Source organism: Solanum pennellii, chromosome 4 (genome assembly GCF_001406875.1).
Source record: "Solanum pennellii chromosome 4, SPENNV200".
NCBI classification, from domain to species: Eukaryota; Viridiplantae; Streptophyta; class Magnoliopsida; order Solanales; family Solanaceae; genus Solanum; species Solanum pennellii.
Window position 1 is genome coordinate 45,553,630 of NC_028640.1, and position 22,295 is coordinate 45,575,924.

The window sequence follows — 22,295 nt, forward strand, 5'->3', positions numbered from 1 at the left end:
TATATATATATATATATATATTGAGTTACTTGTTTTTTGAGATCAAAGTGACAAGATATCATTGAAACATTTCAAAATACATTAAAGTTTAAATATGAAGAGGAAGTGACATCTTTAATAGTATTATTATCTACTTAACTAAATTTTGTAAACAAATTTAACCAATAAAATAGGAAAATGTCAATATAAAAAAGGTCATCAAAGTAGTGTTTCCTCTTAAGGTTATGACCATAAATGATGGATACCATTTAAGTAAAAATTCTCTTAAATATTCATGCTTGAAATTGAGTATGTGAATGACACTAATAACAATTACCATAAATATTTCAATAGTTTATCTTTATACGTAATATATATTTTGTAGAAAATATTTTTACTCAATTAATCTTTAGTAAGACTATCATAGAGAGGCAATTTTACGAAAAAAGTGTACTTTTATTAGTGAATGTCAACACTATTATAAGTAAAATGTTATATATATACATATATATAACATCAAAAATTAGTTCTAACGATGTCAAACATTGGAAAGGACCTTTTATCCACCCCACCCCACCCCCCAGCACACACACACACTACTTAATAGTGTGTCTTTTGAAGGTATATATGTGTCCACGTGGACAGCATAAATATTTCATAATTATAAATAGTAGTGTGTCCACGTGGGCACATATATACCATTAAAATACACTATTAAATAGTGCATGGAGATTAAAAGATCCTCCATAAAGTTTGGTATCATAACATCAATTTCGGCTAAAATTGGAGTATTTTTCAAACCATTTTCCAAATATTTTTTAATTATTTAATGTTATTATATGAACAACATCACCTATGGTAAAAAAATATTTTATTTCTTAAAATTTCTAACTTATCTTGCAGAATTGTAGTCTTCTCCTTTTTTCTATTGCATACATATCATATAGTTGTTGTCTAGTGAAAGTATCAAGTATTTACTATATTATGGAAGTTGTATCATGATATAAAAGATTAAACTTTATATATAATGAATAAAATGTAAATAAAATGTAAAGTATAAATTATAAAATCTTTAATTTGATTCTAAGATAATTTTATGATCAATCATTACTTTGTTATCTGATTTTATATAGCTAACAAAAAATATATCTTGCAAGTTGCGACATAACTTTTCTTAGAGTAAAATGAACACAAAATAACAAAAAATTCGTAAAAAAAAATTATACTCAATATACATATAGAAAAATTAGAAAAAATAAATGGAACATAATTCATAGCCAATGAAGAAGGAAGACGAAAATATATGGTCATGCTATATATTCACTCTAGTGCTCCATTTGATTGAAATCTCTTGTCACTAACACTTTACTTTCTTCGTTCAGTTTTACTTACATATATATCTGTTAAAAGCTACTCTATTAATTATCATGGTTATATTATCATATTATAAGTAAAAGCAGAAATCTATTTTTAAAATAGTGGACTTAACATTTCAATAGACTGCGTTGATGTCCGCTATTTTAGAAAGATTAGCAAGAAACTCTTTCGCTTGAGGGTAAAAGAATAAAAAATGAAAAAACAAAGATCATGTGTTTTTTTTTGTATTTGTTTATTGTTATTGTTTCTACCACAACTTAATCTATTAATTTTATTAGAAAAATAATCTGCAATGTGTGTAGTCATCACAGTACACTTATCATGTGAACACTAATTATTAAATTTTCTCTCGAATAAAAATATAAAAAAAATTAGTTGAAGAAACAAAACAAGAAAAAGAAATGAAACTTTTCGAGCACCATATATTAAAGTTTTTTGTGTGAAACAAAGTTCACAATTAATTGCACATTTCTCTGGGGTTTTTTCTTATTTAATAGAGAGTCAAAACTAAATTTTACAAGAACTTCGGCAAATCATATTAGTAGATTGCGAATGAATCATTTATGAAAATTTTAAACTATGTCAAGTTATCAAAGAAAAAAAATAGAATTTATAAGAAGTGAATGGTGGTGATTTATGACCGAAGAAATCTAAAGGTTGAAATTGTTGTAACTATTCGTAGTAAATAAGTCCTTTCTTTAATAAATTAAATATGTACGGTAATTAAAGGAAAAATGCACAAGTACCCCCTCAACCTATGCCCGAAATCCTAGAGACACACTTATACTATACTAAGATCCTATTACCCCCTGAACTTATTTTATAAGTAATTTGCTACCCCTTTTCGTCCTACGTGACACTAACTTGAAAAAAAAAAGTCAACCAACGTTGGACCACAAGATAGTGTCACGTAGGCAGAAAAGGGGTAAAAAATTATTAATAAAATAAGTTCAGGGCGGTAATAGGACCTTAGTATAGTATAAGTGTGTCTCTGGGATTTCGGGCATAGGTTGAGGGGTACTTGTGCATTATTCCTTAATTAAAAGGATATTAATATTTAAAAAGGATATAGATGATACTGAAGTATGTATCCGATGAAAAAGAAAAATATGAGTGTGAATTAATGAATGATTTTCTACAACGTATTCACTAATTCTTTCTAATGTGTTATCTTGAATTTAGTTGAATTTTAAACTTAATCAACTGTTGCAAATAACATCCTAAAAGTTTTAAGAAGAGCAAAACATGTAGACTAAAGTGAGAGGAAATCCCTCTATATGTAATTATGAAATAGTAATATGAATAGGTATCTTAACAGAAAAGTCACTACCTAAGAAAAGTCATTGCTCATCGAAAAAGTCATAAATCAGAAAATGCACTATCCTTTGAAAAAGTCACAACTCATCAGAAAATGCACAACCCTTCAAAAATAAGTCAAACTCATCTAAAATGACGCAACCCCTCAAAAAAGTCACAACTCATTGAAAAAGTCACAACCTAATGTGAAAAGGTACTTATTTTTAATATAATATGATAAATAAAATAAATTGAATATTTTTAATTAAGGTATTATAGTAATTTAACATTTAAGTTTGAGAGTTCATATTTTTAAGGTAGTAAAGATAGATAGATATAGATCTAGATATATACATTTTCTAATAAAAATTCGATTCTTTGATGCACCAAAGTTCTAAGACCCTTATATCGAGTCCGAACAGAAGAATCAAACTTTTGAAAAACAACACCGATCGACATCATTGCGATAAATCGAAGAGCCAAATTAATTTGATTCGATTCAATTTTTCGATATTTATGTCTACTCCTTATCTACAATATGTATTATAAGTGGGTCTATATTCAAATAAAATATTATTATTGAATTTAGACACTAAAGTACTATTTAAATAAGTTTATGTTTTCGAAATATTATGTATGTTCTAGATAACAATTGTTGAATTCATAACTTTAATATAATTTTCAAATCTTTAAACCTCGACGAGAAATTTCAATCAAATTCCAAAAAAAGTGAAGTTTCACTTTCTGCATCGATGAGTTTTACCGAAAATGCATCTGATCTTGAATCAAAATTCATCTGAATTGAACAAGAACCATAAATGAAGAATGCAAGTATGCAACAACCTTTTGATCATAAAATTCTTTGGGCAGGGAACAAAATATTAAAATGCTATAGAACTTTGGAAAATTGTGACTCCCAACCATAATATCTTTAAATCTTGTTATTTGTTTAATTTGTAAATTCGCTCAAAATTTGTGTAACTCCCTGAGTTGTATAAATCAGAATTTTTAATTGTATAAATCCCTGAATTGTACCCGACAAAAAACTTTGTTATGGTTTAAAAAAATTATATTACTATTTAATAAATATTTTCTTAATCGCGCTATCCACAAAACGACAACCTTGGCCTAAACAGCAAGTGATATGACATTTTCATAAATCAAACCATGCTTACCATTACATGTAAAAAAAAATTTTACCACAATCACATAAGCCTTCATAAAACCATTAAATCAATAGCAAAACAATTCAAGTTCACACCCCCAGTATCCCAGATATTTCCAATCATATATGTATACCACCAAGTGTTCCGCTCTACCTGAAACGAACGCAGCAATAGTCAAAGGGGATAGACGTCTACTCAACCCGTTTCAAAGAGCACGCTACTAAAAGAGTAATGAATGACATTATATATTACATTGAAGGAGGTATTAAGTCAGTGAACATCAAGCTTACACTATTTGTGTTACCATCCATGTACCAGCTAGACAAAAAGATGCACAGAAATGGCCCCAGAAACTGAACAAAAAATGATATAGAATACAGCCAAAAACTTGGATAATCCTATATATTCATTCAAAATCCAAAAAGTGACTTCACAATTAGAGCCTTTGTCAATTCATTTCAAAATCCTCCTTTGAGCTACTGAAATGTTCTGCTGAATCTTTGTCTCTTCAAAATCCTGGTGAATCCCATTCTAATCATCTCCTGAATGTTCTCTATCGTCATCCATAACTGTATGCCTTCTTTTCTCATTATTGCCAGTTGATTCCCTATAAATCAAGGTACAAAATTAGTCATCATGCACCATGATATCTACACAAAAATACGATACCTACAGGGAAGATTACAGTAATTCGCTATGTTTAGTTTTAAGTCTTTATACAATGTCAACTTATCTTATTTTCCACTTGTGTCTACTTTCTTAATATTGTGACACTTCGGTAAAATTCCTAGCTCTGCCACTAATTGTCACAGTTAATGATCATTGAAATCTAAAAGTTATAGCTTGGAAGCAAGACAACATTTTTTATTCTGTGAGCAAGAACTAAAACTCCACAGTTATACCCGTGAAACTGAAGATATAGTTCTTCCGACGAAAGTTTAAAGACATGATGAATAACAAAGAACAGAGCCTAGATTTAGCTTAGAAATCGGAATGTGGTTGACAGGGCATTTGATTTCATGATATGAACTCACTTGAGAAACTATCCAGCTGCTGGATGGTCGGCCAGCCCATACTTGAATATTTCACCACCAAGAAATAATATTTACATGTAGATTACTTTACTATAGAAAAATAATGAGAAGTACCGAACCACAAAATATGGGAAAAGTTCACAGAAACAGGGTTATTAGAGGTGAACAGAGACAGCGAGAAGCTGGAGTTGATGAGACCTACTTTGAAAGTTTTTCCAATTCAACTACCGCGTCTCTCACTGCACAAATGCTCATTTTCTTAACCTGTCACAATTAAGCAACAACCAAGAAAACCTCAACACAAAAAAAAAATGCAAAATATTCAAAAGAACGATCCACATTTTTTTGAGAAAAGAAATGCTACTCATAGACCAATAAGCCAAGTAACTTACTATCCAAAGACATCCCACATGAACAAATAAAAACAGATCAAAACAGTTCTCATAATTAAAATATGGCCATATGTCAACACACAATTAATGATAAGATTACTGCTATATTCATCTGGTTCAAACCTTCTCCTCAAATGCAGGATTCAACTCATTGTCACTTTTTAACAGTATAAAACATCCAAATTCTAGAAAGCTAAAGAAAGCCAATCTACTATAATCATCCCTTCAAAAAACACCAATGACCATAAAACCAAACTACCATAATCATCCCTTAAGAAAAAACTATAAGCACTCCGGAACAAATAGAAGCAAAGAACCCAAACTCCTTATACAATTAGACATACCTCCAACTTGTCTTCCTTGGCTCTGTGATTTTGGGGAAGAGTGCGGAACTCTTCAGTCAGACGGATGCACTCATGAAGATTTTCAGGAGACACAAAGTCAAGAGCAACCTTAATACAGGACTGTTACACAAAGATGGAAGTACTTTTAAGTCAACATCAAGTTTTTAAATTTGTTACACAGTGTCAGTCCAAGTATCCAACAGCATAGTGAAGTAAATACTACCAACCAGACGAAGACAGTAAATATATTAAAGTATTTCACTCAGATAAAGATTAAAACAATCAGCAGAAACTACTTAACAGAAGTCCTACTTTGTCAATGAATTGATGAGCATACCCAGCATTTTGAAAAGAATACAAATGCAGCTAGAAAGAGTATTGATAAATGTTACTAATATAGAGCACCACATTGTTAAAGGTGAAAAGCACAGAAATGGCTAAAACAAGATTGAAAGGCATGTTTTTATGGATAAAGACAAATTAAGAAAAAAATGCACATACCAAAAAGACGTAATGCCGGAAAATATAACTTAAAAACAACTATCGCATAGACATGAAAAATTAAAACATCCTGAACCAGGTGACATGATGTAAAAACACAGATCAATTTCAAAAAACTAATTTAATTTTTTTTAATTTAAATTTCCTCACTAGCTTTCACCTATCTTGCTTTACTTGTGTATTTACTATTTCTTCCCATAACAATGGCATAAACATCAATACTTCTTCTGTCGATGAACACGAAGTTCAGAAAAAAAAATAGACAAACGAATTTGAACTTTTTTTATTTGAATTCCCTCACTAGCTTTTGCATATCCTGTTTTACTTATTTTACTTATGTATTTACTGATATTTTTCCAAAAGATTTGCATAAACATCATTACTACTGTTGATGTACAAGGAGTTTTGAAACAAAAATAGACATATAACACAAACCAAATATACAAAACTACCAAATCACTTATATTACCAACAATCAACTGAAAAATGATAATAGTACCATGTTCCTTCATCTGACTCTTCTAATAAACTATCAGCTTTTATATCATGTGAGGCCCAACAAGTAATGTCAATAAAAATAGTTGAAAGGTGTCATATTATAACAATCATGCTTGAGCCAAGCTATATAGTTGTTTCCCGTCATATGTTCCTTTACAAACATCAATATAGCACATCTCAAAACTCCACTCAAAAGCAACAAGCGTTGGATACTCCACAGCACTTACAAACAAGAAAACTAACAAAACAAATAACTTCAATTGTCAGAGTAGATAACCAAAATATTCCAAAAAAAAACGAAGTGTATCCTTGACATTTCACAAATAGACACAACTAATGTAACACCAACAGTAAACTTCACCAATCGTGTCTTGCTTATAGCACATGTGCATTTGTTATTTTCTAAATGTGCATTTGTGGTATTAAATGTCTAGGGATTGTAGATTTCTATCCACTTCTCTAAAATTTAGTCATAGTATCCAATTGTAAATTTCTCTACTCTTCTTTAGAATAAAGTCATAATAAACCCTACATTTCAAAAATGATCCTCCTAAAAAAACACATATAAAAAAGAAATTCCTCTTAACCTAAATTCTGAACCAGAAAAGCCATGTGTCCTGCATATACTTTTGAGAGTTCAAAAGTTTTCATCCACAAATCATTTTTTGAGACGTAAAAGGAAACAAATTTTATCAAAAGTACTTTTAAAACAAAACAAAACAACTAATTGTCTCAGTTAGATTCGAACTATTTACAATCACATGCTTAGTAAATAAAAACAACTAATTGTTATTTGACGTTTTAGTTTTCATTTAATTTTCTCATTTTTTAACTCATTTGTGAATCTGTTTGGTAAAGGATTTGAAAAACTTGAACAAGTAACCTTTTTTAATAGGGTTTTAAGAAAATTGTATCACATTTTAAGCCCTTTTCTATGGTTAATTTTAGTTTGAAAATTTTACACAATGTTCCCAAGTCATTTTATTTTCTAAAAATGTATCTTACTTCAAAAAAGTTTTAATTGTCATTCCCATTTAATGAATAATGTAAGATAAGTTGATGGTGAATTACGTTTTAAAGTATGTCTTGAGTATACGCCAAAAGGTTGTGAATGAAATAAGAAATTATGATGAAACTGAAGTGCAGTAAACTTTAACTTTATCGCACAAACATTACTAAACTATTTCAACTTTACTTGAGCATCACAAAAGTTACTAAAATATAATTTATAACCAAAGAGTCATACAACACTGCTCTGATGTCACGATTTCTTGATACGTATGTAAAAATTAGAGACTTCTTACTACGAAAGGTAGTTAAGTGATTTTGGCACTATAATATAAATTTAAAGGATCATATGTGAAGTTCTTCGTGAAATTGAAGTGAATAATGGTGATATTTTACATTTGAACATTTGAGGAAAGTATTTAGCTAGCATTGGATTCCTCGACATACAAAGGCTCCTCATAGGCAATGTAGATATGATTTAATATTTCACTAAAAAATTATGGGTTCTACTAGATTAGCAGGTTGTACATTCTAAAGCTTTAGGTGTTCCTACAAATATGGAGACGGCAATATTAGAAGTGGCAACTTGGACAACTTCCCCCTTATGTTACATCCTTTGGTCTATGAAAATTCTTCATTGCATAAGCAACACTTATCCATTACCTTTATTCTACATCAAAAGCAAATGTCCAATATGGGGAAGCTTTATTTAAAGGGAGGTACACTACTATCTAAAAAATAGCCATCATCTCAAAACCAATTACTCCCTTTGTCCCGATTTAAGTAGCACGTTTTTCTTTTTAGTTTGTCCTACAAAGAATGTCACTTTTTTCTTGAAGTAGGTAATATTGTATTACATCAAAAAATAGTACACGGGTTGTACTAATACAATAACACAAATGTCTCCTCTTCCATTGTTTATTCTATAACAAGTCTAAGACATCAATTATAGTTACAGTGCCGTTGGAGTATAATTGATTACACCAAAAACATAACAATAAAATGTAGTTTTACTTGACCTTCTGGAAATTATTCTCCATGCTCTTAAAACACCTTGAGTTCCTTTCTTTCCAAATACCATACACTAGTGGGAACAATTCTCCATCCATTTCTATCCTTTGCAATCACTCTTGCTGCCTCCAAACTCTTTAAAACTCCTAAGACTTTCCTGGGCATGGTCTAGGAGATGCCTTCGAGGTTCAAATAAACCCTACATAGTTGTTGGGTAAACTTGCAGAGTAAGAACAAATGGTTCATTGTCACTAGTGTCTCCCCACAAAGGGAACATATAAAGCATAAGGTTATCCCTCTTTTCATCAAGTTATCTTGAGTCGAAGCAACTTCTTTGGACAACAACCATAGGAAGCATGAAATTTTACGAGGTATTCTGTTTCTCCATATTTGTTTCCATGGCCAACTGTGTGTTTGTGGGTTTGTCTGATGCATCAACTCATAGGCTGAGTTAACTTTGAATTCCACTCTGTTATTTTCCTTCTACCACATCTTCCCCTATCTGTAGCCCATAGAAATCTTCCACATTGTTGAAAAATTCTGCCACTCTTTCAATTTCCAGTCATTGAATTGTCTTCTGAAATTAAAGCTCCACTCCGGATTTGTCCATAGCTCTATTAAGGTATTTTGTTGTTATAGAACTAAATTGTATATGTCAAGTAAACGTACTTCCAGATTTCCTTTTTCATGTCATTCATCTTTCCAAAATCTTGTATTGCAAGAATCTACTAATTTGATCTTTGCATTGCTCTTAACTTCATCCCACATGCTTCTTATTGATCTCCAAATTCACTCCATAAGGTGTAGGCACTTCTTTGGTAATCTGCATAGCTTCCCCCTCATATTTGGCACTTATTACCCTTTCCCACAACGTTTGATTATCATTGGCAAACTTCCACAACCACTTCATTTTGAGAGCTTAACTCTACATCTACAAGTCATTTATCCTCGTACCACGTACCTGCTTGCTAGTTATCACTACTTTCCACTTCACCAGATGGAAGTCTTTCCTCACCTTGTTGTCATGCCATAGGAATTTTTCCCAGATATTGTCTAGTCTCTTTGGTAACTCTTGTTGATATTGAGAACAGGGACATTATGTAACTTGGCAAGGAATCTAAGACTGAGCTGACCTTCCAAGGATAATATTGAGTATTCCATCTAAACCAATTCTTTTCTACTTCTCCAACACACCATTCCATATGTCAATAGAGTTGGATTAGCCACCAAGAACCAAGTATGTTGCCATTGTTGGCAGAGTACCAATTTCCCCACTAAATAGTGCAACCAGGCAGTTCATAGTTGTGACTTCGTTTATTAGATACACTAAGCTCTTCTTCCAATTGATATGAAGTTGAGACATTCCTTTAAATAGAATCAATATAACTCTTAGATATTTCAGTTTGTTGTTCATCAACATCACAAAACATTAGGGTATCATCGCCATATTGTAAGTGTGTCACCTCCAAATTGTCACTACCCTCTCTGGTAACACCAAAACCTTTCACCCGAGCTTTGGTGTTGGATATTTTGATCATACTACTCAACCCCTCCATAGTGATTAAAAATAGAAAAGGTTACAAAAGGTCACCTTGCCTTGAAAAAACCCTACAAGTGCTCAATTAACTTGATAGTTGAAATACAATATTTTATCCATCTAAATCGTTTCTTCCCGAAGCCCATTCTTTCCGACATCTTCGGTAGATAGCTCCTTCCTTTAATTAGAAACAAATTACATTAGACCATAAATTTTAAAGAACTTATGTTCTTTCTTACACTTTGTACTAAGTCAAGCGATGTCACATAAATTGGGACAAAGGGAGTAATATTTAGCCACTTCATAATTACTTACACAAAAATATCCCAAAACTAAACACCAAAACCAACACTTCTTCTTGTGTGCTTAAGTTACTTCTTTGTCACATCCTAATCCACGTGCTTTTAGATCTAGGCGTCCACAATTGTAATTTTAGTTAAAACTTCTCATCAAGTGATTGCCAAGCAAACCAACTTCTTGTGAAGAATACTTCAAGAAGGCTGAAGCTTTAATCATATCATTGTAGTAACTAAAAACAAAGTATATGAAAGTTAGCAACTACTATAAAGTATATGAAAGTTAGTAAGTAAAAAGTATATGAAAGACAATAGTATCACAGTAACTGGCATACTTGTCTATAAGAGATGGTTGATCACTTCATTCTCAAATAGAGAATAAAAACTTTGAACAAAGAAATGATAATTCATGATTCTACAATTGAGAACTCAACGAGAGGAGTTCTAAAGTTTGCATTCTATAACTTAAAGATCAAGAAATAAGAGATGGAAGTGTATGGTCCTACAATTGAGAACTCGAGAAAAAATAGTGGAGCTCGCAATCCTATGACTAATAACTCGAACTATATTATGGGGTTTTTCAACAAGTGAGAACTCAAGGTTTGTGATTCTATAGCTAATAACTCAAGGAAAGAGAACTTGAATGTGTGCTTTTACAACTAAGAACTAAAGGATTTTGTCCTTGAGTTCAAACTCAAGCACATTTTGTTGGAATGTCACATTGAAAGATTGAAATCAAGCACTATAAGCATAAGTGATTATTTCTCAATACATTTCAAATGGTGGTTAAGTATTAATATAATAGGGACGGGCTTTCGGTTCTTTGGTTTTTAAATCCTCATCGATGCATTATCGAACCAAAATTAGTTCAATCCAATTTAGTTTTTTTCTCATCGGTTCTTTTAGAAGATTTGGCAAGAAAGTGCACCATGATATTTCAATGTGAAGTACAAGTGTACCAACTCAGAGGTAATCTAATCAAACCTTGTTCTCAAGCATTTTCTTAAGGTTGATTATGCCTTTGTAGTTTGTATAGCATTAAAAATCAGAAAACCTAAACAATGAAGTGATATGGCTCTCCCCTCAAGGTTAGAGCCTTAGAGGTACAACAAGCACATCTTTAGCTTTATACGATAATGTACTTCCAACGTCCATTTGAGGAATAAAGTAATCCTAATAATGTATCTCATTAACCATGCATAGGCAGCACAAGCTGATCCTGCACTAGTAGTATACCAATTATAATCCACTCCCAGCCCCCAACAAGAATTTGCAGATCCGTCCTATTGTTCAATAAAATACTTGAACCATTCCCCCCAATGATCCCCTTTATACACAAATATAATGTATATAAGATTATCTTGAACACCCAAAAAAAAAAGTTCCCAAAAGTCTGGACATGAGAAGTGATAAAAAATTCTTTGATGAAAGTCTGGACATGAGAAGTGATAAAAAATTCTTTGATGAAAGTAGTAATATATTGATTTCACGAGGAAAAGGTTGCAACAAGTAAAGAGTTTGCCAAACAATTTGCTTCTTTATAAAAAGCATCAAATCTTAGTAGTCATTAATATAAAGTGTTTGCTCTAAAAATAGTTGGAAAATAGAAGCTTCCCGAGCTTAGTTCAAGTGACAGTTTGAGAGACTTGTGACCTAGGTCATAGGTTTGAGCCATGTTCTCAAAACTATGACCGAATAGTACTTCTGCCATTGCAATTTATATGGTATTATTTCTTTATTAGTCCATTCCAAAATGAATGTTAACATTTCTATACTTCTGATTATAGAATAAATGCAACATGCTAAGCAGAGGAAATTTGGTGGGTTGGCTACTTAGCGTTATTAGTATGTGGTGGGCTAAAAACTGAAAAACCGGACCAGACCATATCACTTTAGTTCTTCGGTTCAATATTAATTTCTTTAGAACTTTGATATTCAATTTGGTTCTCGATTTTAGGATCCTGAATTGTTGATTAAAACCAAGCATAAATCAGCCTACACTGATAATCTTTAACAGTATTTCAATAAGTACCAAATTAACCTACATCAACTTGCAAGATGTCTCAATTATATAGCTCACAGCCTGTTTGCAAATAGACACAACTAAGTCCTAAAGATGTTTTAATGAGTTCTCCTGCACACTATAATTTAATCAAATAATTGAATATACCATCGCAACAGTTCATCCTAATACATACCAAGGATACATTAGTATTTACACATGATAATTTATCATTCAGACCTTCACAACCTCTAGGGATTGCATAACATTTATGTTGGTATAGCTTCAAATATTAACTAGAAGTCTTAAATCAAGAGAAGAATATGTGTGTGTGTGTGTGAGAGAGAGAGAGAGAGTTGGTGAGTAACTGCACCTTCAAGTTTCTAACTTGATGAGGACAACCCGCAGGTATAAAAACTGCATCTCCCAATTTTTGAACAAAGGTCCATGGCTCAACTCCTGAAAAATACATAATAAATATAAAAACTGTCAGAAGGAACAAGTAAAGAGTTTAAACTATTGAATAGTGAAAACTTAAGAGCTCATATGTGAACACTAACCATACTCTTCCTTAAGCTTCCTTTTGTGATCCTCAGTCAAGTAAAATGTTTGATCATGTATAGGGTGAATAACCTACATTACAAAACCAAAAAAATGGCAGTTATAGGAAACATAGCAAAACATTTTCTAAAAAAAGAAGTGAGATCAGTGCACAAAGTCTTTAGCATTAGCAGCGTCTGAAAAAGGGTACGAAGAGTGTGATGTAGACAATCTACCTAATGCAAGAATTCGTGGCTACTTACACGGCTCGAAACAATGACCTAAGGTCACATGAAAATAACTCTATCGTTGTTCCAAGGCCCAAACATAACAAAACAATAAGCATAAAGAATTATGTAATTATGTATAAGCATGTTTTATTTTTTTACTAATTGTGGTCCCCCACCCCCCCAAAAAAAAAAAAAAAAAAAAAAAACTTAAAAGAGAATTTTAAAGAGTGGTGGTAAGAACAACTATGTTGTATGGAACCGAGTGTTGATTGGTCAATAACTCACATGTCCAAAGATGAAAGTTGCGGAGATGAGAATGTTGGAGTGGGTGTATGGGCACATTAAGTGACATAAGATTAGAAATGAAAATATTAAGACAAGGTAGGTGAGGCCTCAGTGATGGATAAAATGAGAGGACCAAGCTTGAGCTGATTTACCCATGCGAAGAGAAGTGTAGATGCCCCAATGAGGAGGTGTTGAGAGGTTGGCAATAGCGGGCATCGAGAGAGATAGAGGCAGGCCAAAGAAGCACTGGGGCGATAGATCAGACAGGAAATGACACATCTGGAGCTTACAAAGGATATAACATTTGGATAAGAGGGTTTGGAGGTCGCAAGTCATGGTAGAAGATAAGATGATAGTTGTTTCTCTTGCTTGCACGCTTACCTATAGGATAGAATTGGTGGTAGTACTTAGATCTTCTTTCTTATCGATGGTATTAGCACTATTCTCATACTTTCTATGTTTTTGTGCTTCGGTTAAGCATTAATTTGTTTGAATTACTATTCTTTCTATTATGTATTATGTATTATGAGTTGCTCGAATTGCACATTATTATGTAAGTATTACTGCTCTGATTTTACTACCACTTTGTTAGATTCTTGGACTTGTTTTATTTCAAGTTAAGGGTCTATAAGAAACAAACTCTCTATCTCTATGACATAGTGGTAAGGTAAGTGTACACTATATCCTACCTAGACCTGGCTTGTGAAATTACACTCAATATGATTTGTTTTTAAAAAATTAATAAATACATACAAACAAAAGTGTAGTTCCCCTTCAAGAGTATTACAATCTATCAAAAGCTCAAAACTATATAAGTTGCAAAGCAATCTAGATTCTAGAACATCAAAGATGTCTTCTATTTCAGCTAATAAACTATGTACAACAAATGAAAAATAGAGCCAAACACTTCCTTTTGAAGTCCTATAATTGTTTTGTTAACAATTGTGGTGTTGAGCAACCTTTAGCATACCTCAATTATTCCATTGAGTACCTACGACCACCCACTAACACATACTGAGTCATTCTAAACCACCGATACTTAAGCAAATGAGAAGAAACCTTCTAATGGTTTGTCTCCACTAAAATTTGAACCCCAATCCCAAAGGTTAGTACCCACTTCATCGACCATTACATCACATCATAGGATCCCTCCTGAAATTATATTAAAGCATTTTTTTAGATAAACATATTTAAGCATACATGACCCAGACAAAGGCAATTAAAGTTGAAGTTTTTGACTTTTTTTTAAATCAACCAAAAAAAAAGGCAATTAATAAATTTTAACCTTGGAAAAAATGAAATGATACACATTCTCTTTTCTTTTTTAATCGTGAAAGAATCTACACTTACTACAAAGCCAAGAATCAAGATCAGCTAAAAGTATTTTCATCATAAATGTATAAAGGCTAAAACCAAACTTCACATTGAGAAATTCCAATATCAAAACAATGTCATAAATTGTTTCCTCGTCCAAACTTTGAATGATTGAGTTCCAAAATCATCCCACCCCCTCTTATAAAGAATTAAAAGACAAATTGGAAGACTTGGAATTATGGTCTCATCTTAGAAAAATTGATGTCCCGTATTGGAAAACCTTGCCCAAAATGTAACATCACATGATGTAAAATGATAGGATGTTGTCTCCAAGGTGAGCAAGCAAACTACTAAGCTGCAAAAACAACATACCAAGTAAAATCCTACAAAGTGGAGTCTAGGGAGGGTAGAATGTTCATAGACCTTACTTCTACCTTAGAGGTAGAGAGGTGGTTTCCAACTGATCCCTTACCAGACTACTAAGTTGCATAAACAAAAAAAAAAAGTTATTGTAGTTCAATGTCATGTACAGGTAAATAACATAATGAATCAGTTAAAAAGGTGATAACAAGGGGCATGTCTGGGCGGTTGGTTGTTGCACTCTCTAACTCCCTTTGTTTTAATTTGATTGTCTTACTTTCCTTTTCCATGCGACACAAAAATAATGTTTCATTCCTTTTTTGGCAACTCAGTTCTAATTTTCCACATGACATGTTTAACACTACAAGATTAAAGGACACTTTGATACATTTTACACATCTTTAGGTTAAGACCACAAGATTCAATAGACTTCTTTTTTCTTTCTTAAATTTCATGCCAAGTCAAATATAGATATTTAGGAGTATTAGGTATCTGAAAGAATATTTTCAGCACATTAATAAGGAACTTAGTCTCCAACTCTTTGGCTTTCTTGCTGAAACTGCATAATATTTAGGATCTTTTCATCTAACTACAGGTAATCGTTAATATCTCAAAGTCAAGTTGCAGAGTTCTGGTACATGTGAACAAACAATACAGGATTACCCCCACCCCAATTTTTATACACACACACACACACACGTATATAATTTATAAACCACCTTGCACTTGTCGAAGTAAAAACCATAGCAAGTTTTATTAATACCTGTGGGACCGGGCAACAGTAGATATGTCTGAATTCCTTGAAGTGCTTCAAAAGATATTCCTCCAACTTAGCAACATCTTGCCTTCTAAAGATGTCCCACAGTGCACCGCCATCCATATCCTCAGATACTTCATTTTTTTCAAACACGGGGTCATCTTTGCACTCGTCATTTTTATCATTATCAATTCTAATTCCTCCACTTGCTTCACTATAGCTAGTAGAATTGATTGCACCATTTATTACCAAATCAGCATCAGTATCTCCCTCTGGTTCGACACAAGAAGCAGATGGAATTATTGAAGGATTGCCACAATCTGGTTCAAAACTCAAGCTTTGAACTTCAGAATGTTCAGTTTTTTCTTCATCTCTTCTGCTACTTCTGTCACTGTGCACACAGTAGTCATCAATCAACTCAGATGATGCTTCATTTTTGCATTTTTTCTCGCCCTCAGCCATCTGAAGTTCAGTTTTATCTTGTTCAGCATGTTTTTTTTTCATTTTTTCCATTACTGAAAGCTGCTCAGGCGTCAGGTTTATTGCTTGAGTATGTGTCAACACATTCACCTACAAAACATTTTTGAAGAAGATAAATTTAACAGGGGAAACCAAACAACTTAAGAAATCCATCTTTTATTGGTGAACACAATAATCAACAGTTCATTACATGTTCAGGACTTCATAAACAGGGGAAACCAAACAACTTAAGAAATCCATCTTTTATTGGTGAACACAATAATCAACAGTTCATTACATGTTAAGGACTTCCATTTTTCTTTTTCTTTTTTGACAGGGAGACATGTAGAACCAGCTTGCCGGCTTCTATTAGCTTAATGAAATCGCAGTTACAGAGTTGCAAATAAACTGCATGGCATGAATGTCCACATTCTTCAAGAAATATCCCAACTGTACCCAAGGGAGAACAGTATGCAAAACAAAATAGAAAATAATATGCATCACAAAAGAATGGATAAAAACAAGGTATACCGCATCAGACATATCACAATGCAGCTTAGTCACAGAGTCTCCACGCCCTAGCTCCTGTCGAACTCCATAAGCAATATATGTCTTTGGTCCCATGTCAGGCTTCAACGAATTGGGTGGCAGTTTGACAGCAAGATTTAGGAATCCATTTTGTGGATTTGTGTACTCCTGAAAAGGCAAGCATCTAACAAACTCAGCGCCATGACGAGGTAATCGCTCATCGAATAAATCAGATGGAGGCCAATCTTTCAACTTCAGAATCTGGGGCCAACCAGCACTATCAGTTCGACCTTCCAAATATCCCTTAAAAAACTGATGGATGTTAACTTCTACCTGTAGTCATCCAAGAAATAACAAAATTATCCATCACAACTAGAATATCACTTAACAGCAAATAACTAACGTCAGAAACTAAAATGGAGAAAGAAAATCACTGTAAAAAACATTTAACATTGGTCTTTGGGCTATTATTTATAATCAAGAAAAGGTGACATGAATAGTTCGGGTTGATGTCAAAATACAAGACTTAAAAGATAAAAACACAGATAAAATGAAACAAAAAACGAGAAAGAAAAACATTGTTAAAACATATCACTGGCTCCAGTATACCTGAAATTCTACATGGTCTTCGGGAAATCATATTGAGCTATTATTTTCAAGAAAAGGTGACATGAATTGTTTGCGTTGATGTCAAAATACAAGAATTAAAAGATAATAACACAAATAAAATGAAACAAAAAACAAGAAAGAAAAACATTGTTAAAACATTGAACATCACTGGCTCCAGTAAACCTGAAATTCTACATGGTCTTTGGGCAATCACATTAAGCTATTATTTTCAAGAGAAGGTGACATGAATTTGTCAAACTACAAGAATTAAAAGATAATAACACAAATAAAATGAAATAAAAAACGAGAAAGAAAACATTGTTAAAACATTGAACATCACTGGCTCCAGTAAACCTGAAATTCCACATGGTCTATGAGAAATCGCATTGAGCTATTATTTCTAGAAAAAGGAGACATGAATACTTTGGGTTGATTTCAAAATACAAGAATTAAATGATAAAAATATATAAATAAAATGAAAAAAAAAACACATGCCGCACACAAAAAATATAAACACAAAAATACGCATGAACCGACACAGTTGTCCATTTCCTAACAACAAATGGTAAAAGATAAAGCATTGGTCTAACAATTGTTCACACTGCTTCACTTCTTAGTCTGAAATTGTTGAGATTGCTGCTAGCTGTGCACTACATAGCAAAATGTATTTTACAAATTAATGTTTCAATTTGATTTCACTTCTACTCAAAGAGCCATGATTTTTATTATCTGACCGCAAACATCCTTAATTATTTGTAGATCACTTGTAAGGTAACATATATATGTGTCTAGAGGGGTTTTCCACAAGACTTGAAATGAAAAAAAAGATTTTCTGATATTATTACAAACATTAATCAAGTTATTCTTCTAAACAATACTCCGGCTGACAATGTAAATGAATCAGTCTATTGATTTACACAGCACTTAAAAGAACATATCAGATAAAAGCAACATTATCCTCAATTAGTAGAATTAGGTACTCGATTAATTTTTTTTTGAAACTAGTTCAACAAAAACAAAATAGAGTGAAAGTAGCTTATCAATAATAAGGTAAGTAACTAAGAAAGGATAAATAATCCAATAGGAGCACATCCAAATATATACTTGGAACCTACTCCCACTCTACAAATCACAACCATTAAGTTGCTTTAACCTAAACACACTAACAGGGTTGAAATCATAGTAATACATATTGTATTAAGCATTATGTTCTTAGATATTGATATAAACTTTAAACTGATAGGTACTTCAGTCTGTTACTATATAAAGTCTAAGAAGTTACCAGTTTCAAAAAAAAATATAAAGTCTAAGCAAGATTTTTAAAAAGAACTGTTGTACTGTACTGATAGAATAAATATTTGATATTATTCTGAAAGTAAAATTTTGTTAAATTTTAGCTGCAATGTTTAATTGTCTCAACAAACAAAGAACAAAAATCCACAACTGATGGCTTTAGAAAGAAGGCCAAAATGGTAAATAAAACTAAGGATTACCAAGACAAGTAGAATTACTTGAAAAGGAGAAAATGTCAATGAATGTGCGACTCGCAGGTATTAAAACTCACCTCACACCAATCTAAGCAATTGATAGCAACGACATCCAAAAGAAGAGGGTGGTTTAAGTTCTTTATCTGACGACAGGCTCGCCACATAACCATGGGCTCCCAGCTTAACCCTGACGCAGTCTCAAGCACATTGCGGACAATCACAGGCTCACCTTTCAGCCAGTGACATTGGAAATGCTTCAAATCCTCCTGCTGAAGATCTTTAGCTGCTGGACAGTATAAATAGTTGTCATCACACCCGTCACGAGATACTGTTTTACACATTTTGCTTTTCTGAATATCATCTTCATTTACCGAATTCCTACAGCAGCATGGTCCCTGAGAAATTTCAGGCATGTATTCCAATTCAAATCTTTTGGCAATATCTTCAGCTCTTGCCAACAACTCAGAGAGACCTTCTGTCTTGTTGAGCAGGCACTTCAGATCTAAATTTCCCTTACCACAACCACCAAACTTCTGTGGTGGACAAGGGATGCTACCATCTTCATTGGATTTCCATTCACCAGCAGGACCACCAGAATTATCTTGCAGATGCCCTCCATTATCCCCAGGCTCCATTTCAAATGCAAGCCTGGCATCATCCACCGAATCATTTTCAACCATCTTCTTGGAAGATTTAGACCTTCTTGAAGTTCGGGTATCTGATGAAGAACCAGGCCTCACATCACCATGCAAATAATCAACCCCCTTGTCAACGAATTCCACAATGACTTCTTCATCGCCTCCCTTAAGGTGACCATCTCTAAGCTCCCGGCAACAAGTAAGGCATAGATCATAGGAACAGCTAGAACAGTTCCTGTGAAAATCAAAAATGGATGTTTTGCAGTTGTTACTGCACAAAACATTGCCCAATTTAGCTAATATGAACATTATTCTAAAGGACTTGCATGGAAAGAAGAGGCTCTTCATGCTCACCAGTACATCCGCTCATTCTTCTGACACTTCGCCTTCTTCAGCACTAACTCTGACACTGATGGCCCTGCTCAGATGTAAAAGAAATTCTAGTTACAACAGGTAGCAAGTGAAGATGCAATAGGCATACAGTTTTTCCTGGAAGAAGCTGGTATCTCCCTACCTACTACATGAAACTATGTTTTCTTATCTGAGAAATAGCTAATACATATAGACATTCCTTGTTTGACAATTCAAACCCAACACTGCAGATATATGGAAAATGGCTATGTTGTTATCTTTTCTAACTGCGCAATAGACATTACCTAACCAGATCTTAAAATGCACACTTACAGTTGCCCTTGCGCACATGAAAAGAATATGGCATATCAATTGAAAAACATAAACAATTGATGTGGCATCAATTCAAAACAAGATAATAGAACCTCGAGTCTTAGCTTCAATCTCCTTCTCCATCACTTGCTCTGCATTAAATCTTCTCAAGAAAGGCAAAAGTATTTGCAAAATGAATTTTGAATGTTCAAACTTTTCTTCTTCGCTAATCTGACATTGTGAATCCTTCAAAGCCTGCAAAAAAGATTCAACATAAGAGCATATCACATAGTAATAACTTGCAAAATAAGACTGTAACTTAATTATAGTGGGACAGCAAAAGAGCCCAACCCTTATTGGCCCATCCAAACGCAAGCATGCTTTGCAATTACAGTTTTGACGACAAACAGGACAAGACTCTGCAAAAGCCTCCTCGGGCATTCCAGGGTACCTATTATTGATCATAAAGGAAAATGCACTCGTGAGAAAAACTACATGATTGAATGATCAACTTGTGTTGAAGTTGACAATATTAAACAAAATAGATTAAACATATAACACTTTGAGTTGTTAAAATGTTCATCATGGTTGGCATCATATCAGTTGTGACAATAGAAATAAATCATCAAGAGACCAACTGCTCAAATAAAGCCAGAAGAAGCAGAGTATTATGTCTTTACAAGTCCAAGTTACAATTAAAATCTCATGTAAGTTATTCGAACAAACAAACACAACCAAATAAAAGTTTCTGGTACCATGTGGTTATGCAAGGAATGCAGTATCGCTTTGTTTTACAGCTGGTGCAGCGAACAACCCTTCCTTTGTCATTCCTCTGGCACTGATGACACATATTTGATAGAATCTCATTACCCTGCGCATGTTTTGAATTTCAGAATGAAGGACATTTGGGATTAGTAAAGAACAAATCAAATGATGAAATTTTCAAATAAAGCAAGATTTATTTACATTCTCATCCTTCCTCTTTCTAGCACGGGGATTTGATGCATTATCTTTGATTTGCCTTGCAGACTCTGATCTTTCCACTTTGTCTTGTTCCTCAGCCCTATGTTTTTTACTCCCATTACCCTCCTCCTCTTTACTATTAGAATCTCCACCATTCACTTTCAAACTCATTATTCCACGTTTTTTACTTGCAATTTTCTGACCACTATCTGCATTTCCTTCTTCTGTTTTGACGCCACTCTTCCTGCCTTGACCCCTTCTTTTCTTATGAGCACTAAGATCTTCTTCATCCCATTCATTCATTTGCAGAGAAAATTCAGTTATCTTCTCAATAGCTTTTTTACGTGACGACCTCACTGGCCTATGAGTAGCACTGACTCTATCAAAATCATTTTTTTCCTCTTCTCTCATACTATCAATTTCGTCTTCTTTTTCATTGACATGATTCTTTTTTTGAACATGATTCTTTTTCCTACCAAGATTCGTGTTTTTCTTAATACAAGTCTCTTTTCCTGTGTCTTCCTCCAATTTTAGTTTTCCCTTATTTTTGTTGGGTGGTCTCCCCCTTTTCTTTTTTGGTTTAACAACCTCAGTCAAAACCATCCCTTCTTCTTCTTCTTCTTCTACTTTAAGATCCTCCAAAGATTCAAGCTTTACCTCAACAGTTTCCTCCATAGATTCTACAGTTTCTTCCAAAGTTTCAAACTTTACCTGAATATCATCCTCCGTTTCCTCTAAAGAATCAAACTTTACCTTGTTCTGAATAGTTTCCTCCATAATACCCGAAATAGACGTTTTGGCTCCCCACAGAAAGAAAAAAAGAAGTAAGTAGAGTGTTATGTGTTTGGGGTTAAAGCAGTGGATTGGGGGTTAGGGTTTTGGTAAGAGTTAAAAAAAAACTTGTGGGTGGATGGATATATTTAGGGGGGAAAGTTTCGAAAAGTCCCGCCTTACACACGATTTCGTCTGACAAGTGCGTGCTCTTCATATCCTTGATACCTGTGCTATATTCGGCTTCCTT

General features: G+C 33.2%; 1 protein-coding gene across 4 annotated transcripts; it reads right to left on the reverse strand.

Moving 5' to 3' along the window:
- Positions 1 to 4,013: 4,013 nt before the first annotated feature.
- LOC107017980 (lysine-specific demethylase JMJ25-like) lies at positions 4,014 to 22,295 on the reverse strand. 4 transcript variants are annotated; one of them, XM_015218299.2, is made up of 13 exons: positions 21,278 to 22,294; positions 21,067 to 21,182; positions 20,663 to 20,762; positions 20,425 to 20,566; positions 20,003 to 20,066; positions 19,088 to 19,883; positions 16,918 to 17,247; positions 15,934 to 16,497; positions 13,002 to 13,074; positions 12,815 to 12,900; positions 5,589 to 5,708; positions 5,055 to 5,116; positions 4,014 to 4,425 (listed from the first exon to the last, which is right to left on the reverse strand). In XM_015218299.2, the coding sequence occupies exons 1-13, from the start codon at positions 22,049 to 22,051 to the stop codon at positions 4,350 to 4,352; spliced, it is 3,303 nt and encodes a 1,100-aa protein (XP_015073785.1). In that variant the 5' UTR covers positions 22,052 to 22,294; the 3' UTR covers positions 4,014 to 4,349. The 4 variants fall into 4 exon arrangements, with proteins under 4 accessions (XP_015073785.1, XP_015073784.1, XP_027772208.1 ...); XM_015218298.2 differs by having other exon boundaries at positions 19,088 to 19,919; positions 21,278 to 22,293; XM_027916407.1 differs by lacking the exon at positions 5,055 to 5,116 and having other exon boundaries at positions 19,088 to 19,919; positions 21,278 to 22,295.